Source organism: Argopecten irradians, chromosome 9, assembly GCF_041381155.1.
Source record: "Argopecten irradians isolate NY chromosome 9, Ai_NY, whole genome shotgun sequence".
In the NCBI taxonomy this organism is placed as follows: domain Eukaryota; kingdom Metazoa; phylum Mollusca; class Bivalvia; order Pectinida; family Pectinidae; genus Argopecten; species Argopecten irradians.
Window position 1 is genome coordinate 27,482,448 of NC_091142.1, and position 20,092 is coordinate 27,502,539.

Genomic DNA, 20,092 nt, shown 5'->3' on the forward strand with positions numbered 1-20,092 from the left:
TTTAACATGGATCTTTGGTCACTTCTGGGAAGGCTTCTCCCTGTAAAACACAATCATTCAGTAGTTTTATTTTCCTATTTCTATCAGCAGTTTTATTTCCCAATTGTATATAGCTCAAAATTACCATCAAATATTTCCATTTCCATTGTACTTTCACTACATAACATCACCAGCGAATTTGATGTTCATTTTTATATGATTGTCACTTTTTTGATGTGTACAAATACATTGGCGGTGAATGTTAGGCACTGATTATAGAAATATACATATTTTACATGTATATCCTGATTTCAATTTTCGATAATTAATCCATTCCCAAAGATCCAAATCTAATAAATATATCATTTAAACATGTAAATGTATTTGAAAAATCTACCAAAATGTAAATATAAGAAATATTTTTTTGTTGCTCACTGGTGTATGAGCATCATTTTTTGACAGATATTTCAACATGCACATTATTTAATATATCTGTCAAAAAGTGCTGTTTATACACCAGTGAACAACACAAAATAACAATAATTGATATTTATATCTGTATTGTCAATGCTTCCACTTACCAACAGTTCCACAACTGTGTCTATCAAGGAGGCAAACATGCCAGGTTTTGCACCAAGTTTTTCTGTGGCATATCTGACAGCTCTTCTCAAAATTCTTCTCAGAACGTATCTGCATAAACAAATAGTTTACTAATTCAAGATTCATATCTTTAATATTCAGATAGTCTAAAATGAGATGCTTTGACAACAATACTAAATCTTCAGGAAGAAACAAGGTCTACAAATTCCTAAATCTTAAACTCTACTTTAACCAAGTAACAATATATCTTTGTCAATAGTCAGGTCTGTGACCTAATTTTACATACAATTTGGTAGTACCTGGTCATAATAAGAAAGTTTCCTACATACATTTCTTCTAAATATGAGATAAGTTAGAGAATGAGGATTTCATACCCCCGTCCCACATTGTCTGGTCTGCCACCATCTGAGAGAGCAATAGTGAGTGTACGGGCGTGGTCAGCCAGTACCCTATAAGCCATGTCAATACCATCCTCATCGTCTTTACCTACTTTCCCAGTATAGACACGAGCACCAGTAGCCTGTAAATTACACAAATGCATTTAGTCATTTTCTTCATCAGTTAGTCTAGTTAGTTGGATCTGCTGTACATTTTAACCATAAACGATTACCATAATCGACCCAATAAGTGCCCATGTCCCTATAAGTGCCCCTCCTCTTTTTTGAGGTCTCAATTTCAATTGCCGTGCATAATTAACGACAAAAACTACACAAAACTGTATAGGCTTGCAATGATTTTGTCTTATTAAGTACCTTTTCATTTTTTTTCATTTTCTAACCGCCCTGGGCACTAACAGATCCCTACAGGCCTAGATAAAATGGACAGTCTTGTTTGTGAATATGTTGCCTTACCTTTTGTATAGCATCAAAGATTGGCATGAAGAGATCTGTATCGTAGTTGGAGGACTTTCCCTGCATCACTGACAGTAACCTCTCCAGCCCCATACCACAGTCACAGTGTGAATCCTTGTTAGGTAAGAATCCCGTATCAAGTGTGCCGTCAGGATCTCTGATCAAATATTATAAAAACCATAAATAACTAATGATTTTTCAAGTGAAAATATTTGATAACAAAATGGATCAGATGACCTTTGTTCGCTCTTTACCTTCCTGTTTAAGATGGCGGTGTACGTGGTACTGTCGCCGATGTTGTTAAAAGCATGTCTATGAAAAATAACGTCTGGATTTGTGAGTACAGATTACAACATAACTGACAACACACACATGGTTGGCCCGGAGATAACAGTCTAGCTTATTGATTTTCCTATAGACCAGGAGGGCAGATCTGTGTTATGTCACCAAAACAATACTATGTAGCAATTAATAATACTTCATCTGCGGGGATTTTAAAATGAAATTACGTTTTTTTAGAATGTTACATTTGATGTGTGTTGCAGGTAAAAAGTTTTGTCGATTGCAAATATTGATGAATAAACCTCATAATTATATAAATCAAATTTTGTAAGAAGACAGTTCTAAGTGACCTATTTTGAAACAATTCTTAAAACTGACTTGTTGAATACCTAAAAACTAAAAAGACAATAGATAAGACCAGCTTTACTATAGAACGTAATATCTGCCGAAAAGATTGCGATTTTGACGTGGATTTAAATTCCCAATATGGCGGCATACAGGGTTCATGACGTTTCGACGTCCCCATGTCACAAATTTAAATACATTTATTTCAAACTTTTGATCGCTACACTTTTATGATGTCTCCATACTTTATACTTTTATCAGTATTTCCCCCAAACATGGTTAAGGAAAGGGAGCTGGTTTTAAATATTTGAAGGTTTCTAGATTACTCATTAATGATTTTTAGTCACAAAATATGTTACTTGGCATAATATATAGTTTTGTAGTATTTAAATTGGGAAATCATTTGTCAATAGTATTTTTCAGTTATTAAAAGTTTTAAAAATATTTTTAGCAATGAAGTTCGAGTGTATGTCTCCCTTGGGTCATGGTACATAAACTGCATAAAACATCCTGCTTAGCAGGCATGTATACTCGTCTGACAGTTGTTAACATATATAATACATGATGGTGCATGCCTATTCCACTGGATACACCTTGCAGTAATCGTTCCCTCTGTAAATTGTATTTGGTTGGATTATCAATACCTGTTCTGGCGTTGGTATTGACCAGCCTGTGTTACATTTAAAACACATTGACAGAAATATCTAACCTATCTAATCATAATTCAATTACCACAGATTGGTTTTTTGTCATTGAAATCAATTTTGTATCTAATCCACCATCAGACTATTGGTATTTATAAATTGATAGACGCTTGCTTTGTCCGGTAACGAAATACCACTATTGGATAGGCGTTTGCTTTCACACATCACACATCTTTACGATCAATGACGTTTCGTAATGTGTCGTTTCTGTTCACCAACAATAGAAATAACTTGTATACCGGAAACTAAGTCTTCAGGGTTCTATATAAAGTCTTCTTAGATCCTCCCTCCAGTTTTTTTACCGTTAACCTTCACAGGTCGAATACAAATTTCATCTGCTTTTTTTATACATTTTTCATATTATAGAAAGTTACTACTGTACACTCCCACAAAGATTGTATCAACGGACATGGATTTGACATTGACATGAATGTTTTCGTAAACAAAGTATTTTTATTAAGGTATATCTAGAAGCAAGTTATCAATTTCCATTTACACTAAAACTAACAGAAAAGAAACAAGTTCTTATTTTATTTAGGATATTTTAAATGGTACCAGCACTAAAATGACATGGACAGAAAAACATGGACACGTCTCATGGAAAATTGTATGCCCATTTCGTTCTGTGTTGTAAAAACAAATATCTCTCCACATGAGTTTCATTAAAATGAGACTTCTTTGCATTGATGCACGATACTTTTCTCTTCAAATAATCAACTGTTAAATAAGTTTTCTTATTGAATCTTTTAAGGCCTGTGAAACAGCATTATATGAGCAATCCGTTTTCTATTGGAGAGGAACGACTGGCTTGTATGTTGTCTTCATTGAGAAATACTATAAACTGCAAGAGCTTCACTCTTACAAGATACAACACAAATATCCACACACCACAACACGTTACACACACGGGAGGCTGTCCATAAATAGCTAACCATAGGTCGTCAATTTTAATAAACCAAACAAAGCTAATCAATAACGCAGTAGCCGCTTTCTCTCCCGAAACATCTGGATCTACTGCTGTTGTACAGAATTCTTTGTACTTTATTAGCCAGTATGAAGTTTGAGTTTAGATGGTGGTTTGCATTAGTTGATCGGTTGTTATAAAACCCAACTTTATCATTTTTCGTGTTTCCCTTATGATAAATGTATTATCAAGTATTCGATTAATATAGACACAAATATCGTTGCATCCACAAACCTTATCTATCAAAATCACTTTAAAACATTACGTTGGTCATACATATAATACTTCTTTTCCGGAGTTGAAATTGGATCCAAATCTTTTAAATTACTTATACTATTTTGTAATCAGAAGGCAGATGAATGAAGATGATAGTAGATGTTATTTACCAACCTCTGCTTCGGTTAATAAACATTTCACATAATCGTTATATCTTCTGTGTTGAGTATGCGGCAATTAAAGACAAACTTCTTCTTTACTTAACAAGCATTTATTAAACAAAGCAAATCATATGTACCCGATACTACCAATAAAACCATGCATTTAACGACAGTTGCTCTTCACAACATGTTAAAGTAGTGGCTCGAATATAATTGGGTTAAAGTTACTGTAACATTGAGGGAAATTACGAACGCTGATGTTGGTCCCTTCTGGTCCTGTATTCGTTCCAGAATATGTTATAAAGACCCTACAAATAAATTAATAAAAACTATTGTATAAGTTGTAGAATACTTGATTATATAATCCATATATCAAAGCTATTCTACAACCGAAATTATTAATTATAGATCATTCACAGATGTATCAATTAATAAAAGTATCTGAATCAATTCATTTTAAAACATTTACTATAAATATAACACTTACCTTGACAATGGGTCAAGGGTTTAGTAGAAGTAGTAATATTCACGTCCGTCTGGTCTTCAGTAAAATTCCCTTTTCTTTTCCCCGCCAAACTGCGGACAAAGACAATGACCACAAATAAAAACAGAAACGAAACAATACAAGGACACGAACATTGACTACTTCACACAGATAAACTGGACATACGTACACAGGTATACAAAGCTAGTGACAAACAAAACGAAATAGTAAAAACCACCCTAAATCCCTGATTACTGCTGCTAGATATAATAGTATATAAATACATAATAGGTGGTGGTACCATGTTTCCCAGACATATAGATATCAGGACATGCTATTCACTGTTAGTGATCCTTCCAGCCATCGTACTAAAGTACACGTCGTCTGGATGATGTCAGAAATGGACATGAGTTGTCGCCCCTGGCACATTTGTACTATCTGTTCTCCTCGCCCATCTTCCTAACGTAATCAATGAAGACTCTATTAAGATTTTATTGTTACATAAAATACAATGGACGGGGAAATTGACCATAACCAATTATTGTAATCAAATATTATTTGGTTAATAGGTTTTATTACTCTTTTGTGTCGGCGGTTAGGAAATATACTGACAAAATAGTAAAATAGGGTCATTTGACTCCGAGTAATACCCAGTTGGGTTTTTTGCTTTCAAAAACATCTGTAACAACGGTAAGATTAAACTACACCGCTACACCAGGCAATTCATCGCTTTCCAAATATCTGGTACTGTACGTGAAAAACAACTACTCGTCGTTTGCCTTTTCGATATACTAATAAAACTTTGTGTCAGTGGTCGTCTAATATGACTAGGTCTAAACTTTCCCATGAACGTGATAAGATATTCTAAGCTAATGTAAATGTTGTGTTGGAATTCTAATTATATTATTACCATAGTTACCTTTATCAAAAACAGTTTGTGTACATGATTTGTTGTTAATAGGGCGATTAGGTGTGTGTTAATATATCCCGGCTGCGTAAAAACCTTTTGAATCTGACACATGTGAATATAGAATAGATGGGGTTTTCCTTTATTTCCTTCATTTTCGTTAGGATTGCAATATCTCATCTTACATTTATGCTATATAAAAAACCGTCTATTCAGTTCAAAGGTCAGAAATCAAAAAAAATATTCAAAAGTTAAAGAATTCATTTGTACAATCCAGTGATGGAATTTTGTCGTCCATCGTTTCAAAAGACATCATTTACTCATTCTACAATAATCAAAGGTGGAATATTCCCTCTGCGTTTCACAAGTAGGAAAATAAACATATGCCTTTTTCTCCGGACGTTGGTCGACGTTGGTTATATATTCTATATACTTCTAAAAAGTTATACGATGAGCGGGTCTGATATTTTATCACGACACAGTGCAGGACCCTGGAAAGGAAAGTGAACACTACATGTAATGGTTTTCCTGGACTATGTACTCACATCATAGTCTGGTGGTTATGATAAACAAGTCTCGGTAACCATACTGGAGTAGGACCACGGGTAGAGTGAATGCTGTCGTACGTTTTGAGCACAATCGAAAATATCCATAGCGTCCACCATTTATTGAAGTAGTCCTCTTCCACTACTCTCGTGGCAAAGGTTCGCCATAAATTGCGAGTAAGACAAAAAAACCATCATAAACAAAGTCAAATAGAATTGATACTACATTTAGTCTATGCGCGGTTGCGAATATGTCACGAGTAAAGCTTTACGCGAGGATTATCTTGTTTCCGAATATGAGTTCGGGATGTGTTTAGACATCAAAAGACAAAGTCTGTTTTCTGAAGATTACCCCTTTTATTGAGTGAGAGAAAAACCTACAAAAGACAAGACAAACATTCAAACACAACCGAACTCACCGACCGAGAACATCCTAGTCAACATTACCAGACTTGACATAAAAACGGCGAGATTTTATAGCCCCGTTTGGATAAGTTACATTGTAGAGAAAGGAAAGAAAGCTATGGAAGTGACGTAAATTAGGGTAAAGCAGTACAGGTTTAAAGAATGTCGAGTTCATGTCAAAGCCACGTCGGACGGTTCGTCCACGTTCCACAGTACATAAACACTGGGTAATTACGTAAACAAGTCGCACAATGTATATAGCATAACGTACACAACTGGCCTGTACATGTATATATACAATGTATGACCTGGATCACATATATTCCAGCATTGTACAGTATTAGGCATGCACATACATTGGTAAATAGTCACTTCATTCTATCGTTATTACTTCCATGAACTTGAATTTGAAAACAACCTGATCAGATGCGTTAGTGTACGACAGTGGCACTTAAAGTTGTCCAATCACTTCTGTTCTCCGTTAAGATATGGGAGGTGTACGAGTGATTTAGATGTTTGACATTCTGCGACATACATACTAATCTTCTTCTCTCTCAGAAAATAGGGACTCGTGAGAGTCATTTTTCAGATACTGGCATTAGGTTTGACTTTTTTCCGAAGTTTTCCTAAACAGAAGATGATATGTTGTATATAGGGTTTCGATTTCGCTTTTATGTTAACCATGCTTGTATGGAGCAATTCCTCTAAGAATATATTCTATGGGGCGCGCCCCATATTTACACTCATACGACTTTTTATTTATATTTTATGCAATAAAAATCGAAGTTGTAAAAGTGACGTTATTATTCAATAAAAGTCTGTCATAAGTGGTAGGAGCTTACCCAATTGAACAGACAAGGACGACTCTTCACATATGGTAAAATTATATTCATCCGCGAAATAAAGTTCAATAATTTAGTGTAAAATATACATGACAAACAAAGTAAAATTCATAGATAATTTTATCTAATCAGATCAGATATTAAATATGCATTTCCTTTTTAAGTAAAAGTTAATATATATAGCGTAGTTCCATAAAGTATTTGTACTCGACCACATGTAAGAACGAAGCTGACGCACGCTTACACACTAGAGTTTGCCGATGTTTTCAAAACACCGATGTTCAAGTAGCTCAATGTGTGTTTGAGATTTTTATCTGACTTGACGATATTACATCTTTGCGACAATGTGATTTAGAAATCTACGGTAGATTCATCGATATACGGAACACCTTCACTTTTGTTCGATGGATACACTGTATTTGTGGTGACGCGTAACTGTCAACACGCGGATTACTAACGGTGCATACTTTATATTAAACATTATTAAAGTTTCAAAGAACAAAGACAAGAGGATATGTTTATAACTGACAGACACAGAGGTAATGTTTTCATTTGACATCCATCATTTTTAACAAAAAATGAAAGCATTTCACGTCGGGATGTTAATTAAAAAATGTAATATACATAAATTAATATACATTTAAATTTTTTCCATAAGTGTATGAAAAAACCCAATATACATGTAATGTGCTTCAAAATGTAAACAAAGCCATATGTTTCTTAAAAAAGTAGCCCTATACGCAAGTTCAAAGTTCAATGTTAACATGCAGTTATGGTAAACACACTCGGCTAGTAATTGCGTATGGTATTATAACAAGCCTGATAAGTGTAAATATATAGATATGGTTGTGGTAAGATTTACAATCCATCTGTTGATAAAACACGTGTGATCTTTATTAATCTTGAATATGAATGAGTAATATATTTTGTCGTGAATTGAATTTTGAGAAATGACTAAAATATTACTTTATCACAAGTCATGGGATATTTGGTTATTCTCACAGTGGTCGCTAATTAATGTGTCGAATAGACTGCCCCCTAGCGACCAGAGGAGTCGATCGTCTGCTCACCAATTTGTGGTAGACATTGTCTCTTGACACACGGAAAACGAAGCTATAACTTCAGTCGTTAAATGATACAACTTTCAAAGGGAATGAATACCGTCTTCAGATTAAAGATAAATTTGATCATACAGACATTCGTTTGTCTGCTAACAAAACAGTATATACAAATTGTGGTTATACCATGCTGATTGTCTTAAACTGACACCCAGAAAGGCTTCCCGAACGTAGTTAACCGCCTTGACAGTAAGTGATGATTCCCTTATCCATTTAGGAATAGGAAATAAAAGCTCTGGACAGACTCGGTAATAAGTGTAAACATATTAACGTTAGATTAAGATTGACAATATGAAAGTATCGTAGCGTCCGTCTGTCTGTCTGTCCGACACAACTTCCGGAATACCAGTTCTACAGTGTAAATTACAAGGAAGACATTAAGATATGATATCGGTATAAGATTATCATTCTCTAAAACCTTTGAGTATAATACTGGTTTATTCCATGCAATACACCATGCAATACAACTTGAACGTATCAAAATGACCGACTATTGTTATTTTAAAATTGTAATAAAATTTCGAGGTGTGATCGAGAAAATAACGTTACATATGTGGATGTGAAAGGTAGGGATATTCTACCCAAGGGTCACAAAATGTTATAAAAAGCCCGACAAGTCTGAGGTTTTTCAATATTTTGTGATTTTCGAGTAAAATATCCATATCATTCATATCTACACAAGAAAGAGGATTGTGATATATAAGGTTGTAAGATTAATTCGACAGTGTTATACAGATGTTTTTCAAAATATGGGTTTTTATCTATTTAGAAAAAGCAGGACTTCCATTCAGATTCCAATTAGTTGCTGATACGGGACTAGGAAACCGACCGGACCCTTGTTTTACGAGACAATGAGGTTTTCGGTATGTAATACATCAAAACGAAACACACTATGCACTTCATAGAACTAAATTCACTTTATTAATTAAAATGAGTTTCGTGGATTTTGAGGTAACCCAACTTAATTGGCGTTTACCGTCGCTATTACATAATTGAACTAATACATTCCATATAGTCCGATACGAAACGTTTATGTAGACTATGTTGTACCATGTCTCCTTTAACAATAGCAATCATCTTGTTATCTACCTATGGCGAATATTAAGTCAGGGTAAACCTATTCGTCATAATTAATGTATTGCTGCAAATGTTTTACCCAGCGATCGATACTTCTCTCATAATCCAGGTTTGAGAAGATTTAGTGCTGCATTTGTCATATTGAATTCTGTAGAGATATAATTATGACAAACTACGTAGAAGATAAAAAAAAAATGTAATAAACGTGGGACTTGTATTTACCAGTAACGTTTATACTCTGGCCATTTGCAATGTGCGTGTGTGTCATGAGAGATTCTGATCGTTATTTAGATCTTAGGATACCAAATTAATGTACATGGGAAATGTTGGGAAGTCAGGACATAGATTTTTACCTATATATATATATATTCACATTATAGTAATAGTTTACCGATAATCACAGTTGTGATGCATCTAGTGGATTTTCGTGGACGACATGGATTTGTGAACTGAAGGAATTCGGAGCAACAAAGTCTGTTAATCTTCTTATTTTATATCAAAATAGACTTTCGTCAGTTGGAAGGACTTATACATACTTGTGATATTGGATTCTCATCCTGATACTACAACCTGGAAGTGTAACTGAGGCGTTATCGTCAGTCTATGCGCGATTACCAGAGTTGTCCGATTCGCGGGCGCCATCTTTGTTTACGTAGTGACTAAGTAGCAGAATAGGGATAAGGAAAGCCTGGCTAAATAACATATTATACTATATAGTAATATCGTAAGAGTGATTTGGAAGAATGTTGTATCAAAGTGTGAGAACGATGCGTTGTGTAACGCATACATTTAGAGTAAAGTATGCGGACTATATTTCGTGTCAGAGAGCATCAGTGTACTTCCGGTACTATAATAGTATCTATACCAAAGTGCCGGACAAGTTAGTAGAAACATTGTTATTGTGTAAATTCTGACGGACACGTCATATTCTAGTACTTTATTATGTGTAAATTAATCGTAGATCAAACGGACATGCGATAGTTAATTACTTAGAGATTTTGTCATGTTATTGATTTTATTGTCCGGCGAAGAGATTATTGTACGGCGCCGGACAAGCGGCGATTGGTCAGATTCGGTCACGTGATCGCTGGAAAGTTTATATAAGCGCGCGATTTCAACTGTCTTGTCAGATTTGCTCAGCCAGCGTACGCAGCAGCATATACTGATACGGCAACGGGTACTTAGACCTAACATAATGGGCTTGGGAATTTTTGGATATATATATATTAATTCAATTAGGTTTTTATATACCATATACATAAATGAGTCAATGTAAAAATGTAACTAAATTACTAAATAAGAATGAATTATTTCCTCTTAATTCGTGGGAGTTACTCTGCCCCATTTACCTAATTACTTATATATCGACGGTGGTTACAATCTCCGGTCATTACACGTTTCTAATATTTCAAAACTATGATGGTATCTGAGCCAGTCAACGCGTGCCGTATATTGCGTTCGATTTATGTCATTACATATGACCTTTAGAGCTATCTCCTACTACACGTAGCGACTTTGAGAGGAAAGAGAGAGACTTAGCAGGAAGGCAAAAAACTGTTATGTAATTTTAAACACGCGTACTTCCACTACCTAAATAAAGTTGATAGACTAAAAAAGAGTTTGTCTATTGTCTTTGAGAAGCGGCCTTGGAGGGTTCAACGAATCGGCTAATTCCTTGTTACAAATGGTGTCAGAAGTGGGATATCAGACTTTTTTTTATGATATCTAGGATACGGACCTTCGCCTCGACAACTTGCTAGTGTAGTGGAACTTTGTACATATTTTTAAAGTTATCCCAACTTATGTTATAGTATTCGAGTCTTACAATTTATGATGGCGAACTCACCGGATCGCGACATAGTTTTCCGACATGACATGGAACCTGATGAGCAAGGTCAAGGGGACAGGGATGATATAGCTAATGATGAAACAGTGGAATTTGGAGGGAATTCGAAGAAGACGCATCTGGCTATGTAGAGCCAAATCGCATTCCAGAGCCAAGTGGTACGCTTTCAACCAAGGAAGACTATCCAGATGAAGCCCGAGAAGTATACAGGGACTGAAGACTGGCAGGAGTACATATCCCATTTTGATGCATGTGCTGAACTTGGTAGATGGGGAGACAATGAGAAAGTATTGGCCCTAGCAGCATGCCTTCGTGGACCAGCACGAACCTTTTATATCAGTTTGCCTTCGGCCGACGGAAGACATACCAGAGTCTTATTGATAAGCTGGAGTTACGATTTGGGAGTTCTAGACAACAGAATAGGTGGCTGTCAAGGTTTGAAGCTCGTAAACGCCAACCAACTGAAACTATTGCTGCCCTTGGGGATGACCTTCGACAGATGTCACAGCGGGCCTATGTAAATCTCAGTGCAACTGCACAGGAAGCGTTAGCTTTGAATCAACTTTATAAAAGCATTACTTTAGAAGATGGATAATGTCGGTTTGTATTGATAAAGATTTGTAAAACGGTTATAACAAGCTGAAGAGGTTGGTGAACGAGATACGAAGGAATTACTTGGAGAAGATGACATGAAGAGGTCAAACATTTAGAGCAGTCAGCGAGCCAACCCAAACACTTCCCAAGACAATATCTGCCAGTTGACAGATCAATCAAAACTTGGAGGAATAGAAAGTATGACTTAAAAAGCTAAGTAGGATCGAGCTTGCGATCGAGACTTGCGAATGGCCAATAAGAAGTCCATACCGTGGGGGGGGGGGGGAACTGGCCAAACGAAACGGTAATAGCGACTTTTTTATATCCTGGCAATCTCCAAATCGTTTTTGATCTTGAGGGATTGGTCCTGATAAAAAGAATCCAAGTAATAATTCAACAGAAACCGAAATCAGGGAGACGAGCTCCCATCGTACAGCTCAGAGGGCATAGGTTTGACGGAAACGAAAGGCCCAGCGGAAACGAAAGTGTGATGTGGCTAGGAAATGTTGGAGAACCATACAAGAAATGGGACAATGGCTTATACATACAAGGAAATCTTGGTGGAATTCCTGTAAACTTTTTGATTGACACCGGCTCAACAGCTACTTTAATCCCGACATCTGTTTTCCATTCTTTAAGCAGTGACTACCATCTTACCTCAAATTCACGAAGGTTGTTAGATGTAAATGGCAATGAAGTAAAAGTTCAAGGCCGTACGGAACTTGGGATCCTAATTGGTGATACCATATATCACACACCCGTTACTGTTTGTGACATCAATGGGGATGCCATACTGGGACAAGATTTTCTTCTGAAACACATAACCAGGATAGATTATAGGAAATTGGCACTTTGTACAAACACCGGCGACATTCCTTGTTGGCTTGGCGGAGAAACACAGATGGTATGTAAAGTTTCTGCAACTGAGACTACCGTAGTTCCACCTTTTTCACGTGTTGGTGTACCTATTTCTATATCGGGTTCAACTCATTTAGCTGAGATGATACTTTTGGACAAGATGTACTCTTATTGAGATGACGACGGATACTTTTGTACCCGATAAAGAATGTACTCTTGCTTCCAGGCATTTGCTTAATACTAGTATGGAATTCCAGAAGGTCCCGTAACTGGAGAGAAGCTTGTTAATCTTTGGGACAAGTGTACCTGTGTTTTCTCACAGTCATCTAGTGATCTTGGCCGTACAGATAGAGTTCAACATAGAATCAATACTGGAAATGCCCAATCCCATACGCCAACCAACACGCAGACTACCCTTTGGTAAGCGGGACATCGAAAAAGCAGAGTTGGAAAAGATGATAGAACGTGGTGTTGTAGAACCATCAAGTAGCGCGCCTGGTCCTCGCCTATCGTTCTAGTTTCAAAGAAGGATGGTAGTACTCGGTTTTGTGTGGATTATCGGAAACTGAATGATGTCACAGTAAAAGACGCATACCCTTTGCCTCGGATTGACGAATGTCTAGATTCTTTATCCGGAGCAAAGTGGTTCAGTTGCATGGATCTTAATTCGGGATTTTGGCAGATAGGCATGAATGAAGAGGATAAAGAGAAAACAGCCTTTTCCACCAGTCAAGGATTGTACCAATTTAAAGTTATGCCTTTTGGTCTGGCCAAACTCACCGTCCACATTCGAAAGACTCATGGAGGATGTATTGCGTGGACTCCAGTGGGAAATTTGCTTGCTGTATATGGATGATATTATTGTACCAGCTGTCAGTTTTGCGCAGACCCTATCAAGACTTGAGTTTGTCTTTGTGAGACTACTCAATGCCAATTTAAAGCTAAAACCATCCAAATGTCTTTTCTTCCAAAAACACATCCAAGTCCTAGGCCACGTTGTCTCTGAGGAAGGAATACACACAGATCCAGCAAAGGTTGTGCAGTTCAGAACTGGCCCAGACCCACTAGCACAAAAGAAGTACGAAGCTTCTTAGGACTATGCAGCTATTATCGTCGCTTTGTTAAAGGGTTTGCTAACATTGCCCGCCCGTTGCATAAGATAAGTCAAAAGAACCAAAAGTATCACTGGAACGATGATCATGAATCAGCTTTTCAACAGCTAAAGGCAGCCTTGGTTTCTCCACCAATTTTATCATATCCTATCCCCGGTGTAGGATTCATCCTCGACACTGATGCTAGTGATCACGCAGTTGGAGCAGTTCTGTCTCAGCTTCAGGATGGCACAGAGAAGGTAATTTCCTACTTCAGTAAATCTATGAACAATCATGAACAGCGGTATTGTATCACTAGAAAGGAGCTGTTGGCGGTGGTTTGCGCCCTGAAGAATTATCATTGCTACTTGTATGGCCAGGAAATACTCCTGCGGACGGACAATGCAGCTGTAACATGGATGAGGAATCTGAAGAACCCTACCGGCCAGGTAGCTCGATGGTTACAAGAACTTGCTACATACAATTTGTCAGTGGTACACCGTCCTGGACTTAAACACTCCAATGCCGATGCTCTGTCTAGGCGCCCATGTAACACCTGTAGACGTCAGCAAAGCTTGGATGATGAACATGGCGCCGAGGAGTGTGGTGATGTAGAGGAATGTAACTATGTCAAAGCTGTTACCAGGGGTCACAAAAGCAAACAAATTCAGGAGACTATTCGCAATCAAGCTCTGCTGCCAGGTTGGGAACCAGAAGTTATTCACCAACTCCAACTTCAGGATCCGAAGATATCCACGATAATGGTTCATAAGGAAGCTGATGAAGTCAGACCTGAATGGAGCAGCATTTCTGGGATGACAAGCGACGTAAAATGTTTGTGGCGCCAGTGGGAACGACTTGAGATTAGATCTGGCATGCTATACAGGAAGTGGCTGAATGACAATGGGGGTCTTACCTTCAACTTGTAGTTCCTGAAGAGAAGAAACTGGAAGTCCTGAAATTTTACCATGATGTTCCAACAGCTGGTCATTTGGGAGTTGAGAAAACTTTGGAGAGAATAAAAACCGCATTCTATTGGCCAAATATGAAAGCAACTGTTGAAGAATATTGCAGGACCTGCGGATGTTTTGCACGTAAGACAGGAAGAAACAACAAACCTGCTCCTATGAGGCAATTTATTACCGGTGGACCTATGGAGAGAATTGAAATTGATATCCTGGGTCCGTTGCCTTTGACAAACAAGAATAACAGATATATTCTAGTAGTTTGTGATTGTTTCACAAAGTGGACAGAGGCGTATCCTCTGCCAAACCAGGAAGCTATAACGGTGTGTAGGGTGTTTGTAGATGAATTCATTTGTAGGTTTGGAACTCCACTCCAGATACACTCAGACCAGGGTAGGAATTTCGAGTCTGAGACTTTCCAGCAGATGTGTAAGCTCCTGAAAATAGACAAAACAAGAACAACAAGTATGAGACCACAGAGTAACGGCAATGTTGAACGCTTTAATCGAACACTGACAGCTATGTTGACAATGTACTGTGAGAGGAAACAGTCCACATGGGATGAGTTGTTGCCACAGGTCATGATGGCCTATCGGTCGTCAGTTCACAGCAGTACCCACAGGACTCCAAACATGATGGTCTTTGGTCGAGAGATTGTGATGCCTCTGCAAGCTGTTGTCGCCCAACCTGAAATTCAGACAGATAATGAAGATAATGAAAATGAATATGTTCTTAACTTACAGAAAACTCTTAGCAAGACTCACGAGATGGCCCGTAAAGCATTGAAACGGAGCAGTGAATATCAGAAGAGACAATATGATGTACGAGCCAGTAGGAGACATGGGTTGGATGTTGGTCAAGTTGTTTGGTTGTATGAGCCATTACAGAAGACAGGTGTTTGTAAGAAGCTGACATGTGCATGGAAGGGTCCTTGTGTAATCCTGGAAAGGATTGATGATACGACATATAAGGTCCAGAGGTCAGTGAAGAAGCAACCAAACTTGTACCATGTTGACCGCCTGCTTCCATATAAAGGACGATCATTGCCGGTGTGGGTTAAGAAATTAGTGAGGGAGGTTAGAGCAACGGAGTGACGCAGTTGCAGTATTTATTTGTTGACGGAGGACAGTTACGGACTGGGCTTGCCGTATTGAACGCATGAGGTGGAATTCTATTCTAGCTCGGAAGTATTGACTGTATGCCTAGGTGCCGCGCACACGCTAGAGGAAAAGAGAGCTCTCTCGATGGATGTGCGACTGGCTTGATCACCCAGTCGGGTCTCATCCGGCTCGGCAGGTCCATAATGGCGTTGGATAGCCGAGCAGTTAGTCATGTAAAGCTTGAAGCTAGAGGGGAGTAAAGAATTGCCACGCGTTTTATTTTGTCGTAAATATGTAGCTGATATACTGTATGATTGTATTAACCAGCCTTCCTCTTCGTCCACGCCGTGTAGATGTATCAAATCCGTGTAACCGAAGAATCTCGTTGAGTAGCTTACCCGAAGATGTACCACCTTAGGGATGCGTTAGGTTAGATTGATGAAATTAACTTAAAGATCAATTGTATCTCATTCACAGATGACTTCAACTGTTACGAAGGTGTTCACCTGCTGGTTGTGCTCATCACATACATCATTTCCTTCAAACCGAGATTTAAAGACTCACTTGATGTCATCACCACACTCTGTACTACGAGTAGTATGTCCCTGGTGCTATGACGAGGAGAAAACATTCCGGAGAGTAGCAGATCTACAGCCACACTGTCAGAAGAAGCATAGGACGTTTCTGAAGGCCACTTTAGATGCTTTCCTGACGGAGGCCAACGGGTTCTGGTTGTCCGTCCATCCGGAAGACTACCGAAGAGTAGTCACCCCTACTAGGTGGGAATCTCCTGAGGCATTGCAGGCTAGGGAAGCTGTTCTGGATTGGCTTCGTAAATGCCGGAAGACAGACAAGACGCAGACATCATTCCGGTCAGGTTGGGACACGTCCCGCCGACTCCAGAGGTCGCCATCGACCGAGAGCCAGTTTGTGCCGGACTACGACGAAGACACCAGGGCATATTCACCTTCCAACCCCCAGATAGGTGCCCCGGATGTTATCATTGGGCATATATCCTTGACGAGCCGCCACGCCAAGGTAGAGATGTATTCCCGGGACCAGAGGACCTTCTGGTCCATTGAGCTGGAAGAGAAGGCTCTACAGAACAGCACGACCATGGCCAGCCTCGCCCGGAGGATATCAACGACAGTTCCTTCAACGCTGTCCAGTACACCAGTCCGGAGGGTACTGAAAGGAAGTCAAACAGCTCTCCGGCTTAAACTATCGGCGGTGCTGGGTATTGCCCCCAAGGCCATCAAGACTCTCATGCAGGGTGAGATATCAATTCCGGTCGCTCGCCGTCGTCATGGCAGTCCGTCCCCAGCAAAGAGAAGGAGGGTGGAACAAACGGTGGAACCAAGGGTGGAACCAAGGGTGGAACCAAGGGTTGAATCAAGTGGGGATAAAGACGGAGTGCTCACTGCAGAGGCCGCCGGGGAAGGGGACCAACAACTCAACGAGAACCAAAGCCAAACTCCCAGAGACGTGTGCGAGGCCATTTGTCCATCCACGCAGGAAGCCAATCTCCCAGACGACTCCCATGAGGAAGTTATGGACCTCAGTGTGGATGGTGATTCATCTGAGACAAGACCCGTTGTTAGGCCAGAAGAGGCAGTGGAAGCCCCGGAGACAGCAGCAACTACACCAGTAGTTTTGCAGAAGACGGAAACCAAGCTATCTTCTGAGCCGCAAGACTTGTCCAGTACCGCTGTACTTGATTTAAGTCGTCCAGTCAGCAGGTCCGAGGATGGTGGCAGCCAAGAGACAGTCCTCGACCTCCGTCGTATTCCAACACCAAGCGCTCCACCAGCCAACATTAGCGACAGTAGTGTACCAGCAGCAGACAACCCAAGTAAATGCAAGGGAGTAGCCAACGAAGAGAAGGGTCGTCACCAACCAAACTGTGATGGAATGAGAGCGCAGCACATGTTAAGAATGGGGTGCATGCCATTAGTTGCTCCATCGAGAAGAGCTTGGACTGAGAAACAGACAGTGATATCCTCCATTAGATGGCCGCCTCTTGGCTGGAAATCGTTCACAGCGGACCAGAAGCTGAGGGCCTGGGAGTTTGCAGCCATGACACTCGAGAGAGGCGTGACTGATGAAGTCGTAGTACCACGCAGTCGGGGAGATCTTCTTGACAAGTATAATATGTTGGGCCTACCTGGAACAGATCTGCCGCCAGTAGAGGGGGTGACCAGGAAATCTCGCTACTATACATATGAGGCCTTGAGGGAGATCATTAACTCTCGTCAGCACTCTCCAGATCAACTGCTGTTCCTGAGACAGGTTGAAGCCTCATCATCGATTAGGGACCAGTCCACAGACTATCTTGTTGACATATTAGATAAGGCTGGGGTACCGTTACGCCTTTAATCTGGTCTGCCCTCAACCTTGATGAGACAACAATGGGAGCTGTGTTTAAGGTACAGTCTGCCCTTCACCTCGATGAGACAACAATGGGAGCTGCGTTTAAGGTACAGTCTGCCCTCCATCTCGATGAGACAACAACGGGAGCTGTGTTTAAGGTACAGTCTGCCCTCAACCTTGATGAGACAACAATGGGAGCTGTGTTTAAGGTACAGTCTGCCCTTCATCTCGATGAGACAACAACGGGAGCTGTGTTTTAAGGTACAGTCTGCCCTCAACCTTGATGACGGGAGCTGTGTTTAAACAATGATGAGACAACAATGGGAGCTGCGTTTAAGGTACAGTCTGCCCTCCACCTCGATGAGACCCTAACGGGAATTGTGTCTAAGGAACAGTGAACTTATCGTGGATGGTGAAGGAATATCTGAAATTAACAAGAACTTTCATCAATAGATAAAATTCGGGAGAATTTTCAGCTTGGGAGGGGGGAAGTTGTAATAAACGTGGGACTTGTATTTACCAGTAACGTTTATACTCTGGCCATTTGCAATGTGCGTGTGTGTCATGAGAGATTCTGATCGTTATTTAGATCTTAGGATACCAAATTAATGTACATGGGAAATGTTGGGAAGTCAGGACATAGATTTTTACCTATATATATATATTCACATTATAGTAATAGTTTACCGATAATCACAGTTGTGATGCATCTAGTGGATTTTCGTGGACGACATGGATTTGTGAACTGAAGGAATTCGGAGCAACAAAGTCTGTTAATCTTCTTATTTTATATCAAAATAGACTTTCGTCAGTTGGAAGGACTTATACATACTTGTGATATTGGATTCTCATCCTGATACTACAACCTGGAAGTGTAACTGAGGCGTTATCGTCAGTCTATGCGCGATTACCAGAGTTGTCCGATTCGCGGGCGCCATCTTTGTTTATGTAGTGACTAAGTAGCAGAATAGGGATAAGGAAAGCCTTGCTAAATAACTTATTATACCATATAGTAATATCGTAAGAGTGATTTGAAAGAATGTTGTATCAAAGTGTGAGAACGATGCGTTGTGTAACGCATACATTTAGAGTAAAGTCTGCGGACTATATTTCGTGTCAGAGAGCATCAGTGTACTTCCGGTACTATAATAGTATCTATACCAAAGTGCCGGACAAGTTAGTAGAAACATTGTTATTGTGTAAATTCTGACGGACACGTCATATTCTAGTACTTTATTATGTGTAAATTAATCGTAGATCAAACGGACATGCGATAGTTAATTACTTAGAGATTTTGTCATGTTATTGATTTTATTGTCCGGCGAAGAGATTATTGTACGGCGCCGGACAAGCGGCGATTGGTCAGATTCGGTCACGTGATCGCTGGAAAGTTTATATAAGCGCGCGATTTCAACTGTCTTGTCAGATTTGCTCAGCCAGCGACAGCAGCATACACTGATACGGCAAGGTACTTAGCCTAACATAATGGCTTGGGATTTTTGGATATTATATATATATTCAATAGGTTTTTATATACCTATACATAAATGAGTCAAAGAGAAAGTAACTAAATTCTAAATAAGATGAATATTTCCTCTTAATTCGTGGAGTTATCTCCCATTTACTAATACTATATACCGAGGTGGTACATCCGGTCATTCCACGCTTCTATATTCAAAACTATGATGATATCTGACCAGTCAACGCGCCCGTATATTCGTCATATGTCAATTACAATGCTGTAGAGCTATCTCCTACTACACTAGCGACTTTGAGAGAAAGAGAGAG

General features: G+C 39.2%; 2 protein-coding genes across 2 annotated transcripts; one reads left to right on the forward strand and one right to left on the reverse strand.

Annotated features, from left to right (window-relative positions):
* Position 1: 1 nt before the first annotated feature.
* Positions 2 to 11,445, reverse strand: LOC138330681 (alanine--tRNA ligase, cytoplasmic-like). Its single transcript, XM_069278224.1, has 5 exons — positions 11,327 to 11,445; positions 1,431 to 1,587; positions 954 to 1,099; positions 561 to 669; positions 2 to 40 (listed from the first exon to the last, which is right to left on the reverse strand). The coding sequence occupies exons 1-5, from the start codon at positions 11,443 to 11,445 to the stop codon at positions 2 to 4; spliced, it is 570 nt and encodes a 189-aa protein (XP_069134325.1).
* A 4,852-nt stretch (positions 11,446 to 16,297) lies between these two features.
* LOC138330683 (uncharacterized) lies at positions 16,298 to 18,443 on the forward strand. The gene has a single exon (XM_069278225.1). It carries the CDS (start codon positions 16,412 to 16,414, stop codon positions 18,308 to 18,310), a length of 1,899 nt encoding a protein of 632 aa, XP_069134326.1. The 5' UTR covers positions 16,298 to 16,411; the 3' UTR covers positions 18,311 to 18,443.
* The last annotated feature ends 1,649 nt before the right edge of the window (positions 18,444 to 20,092 follow it).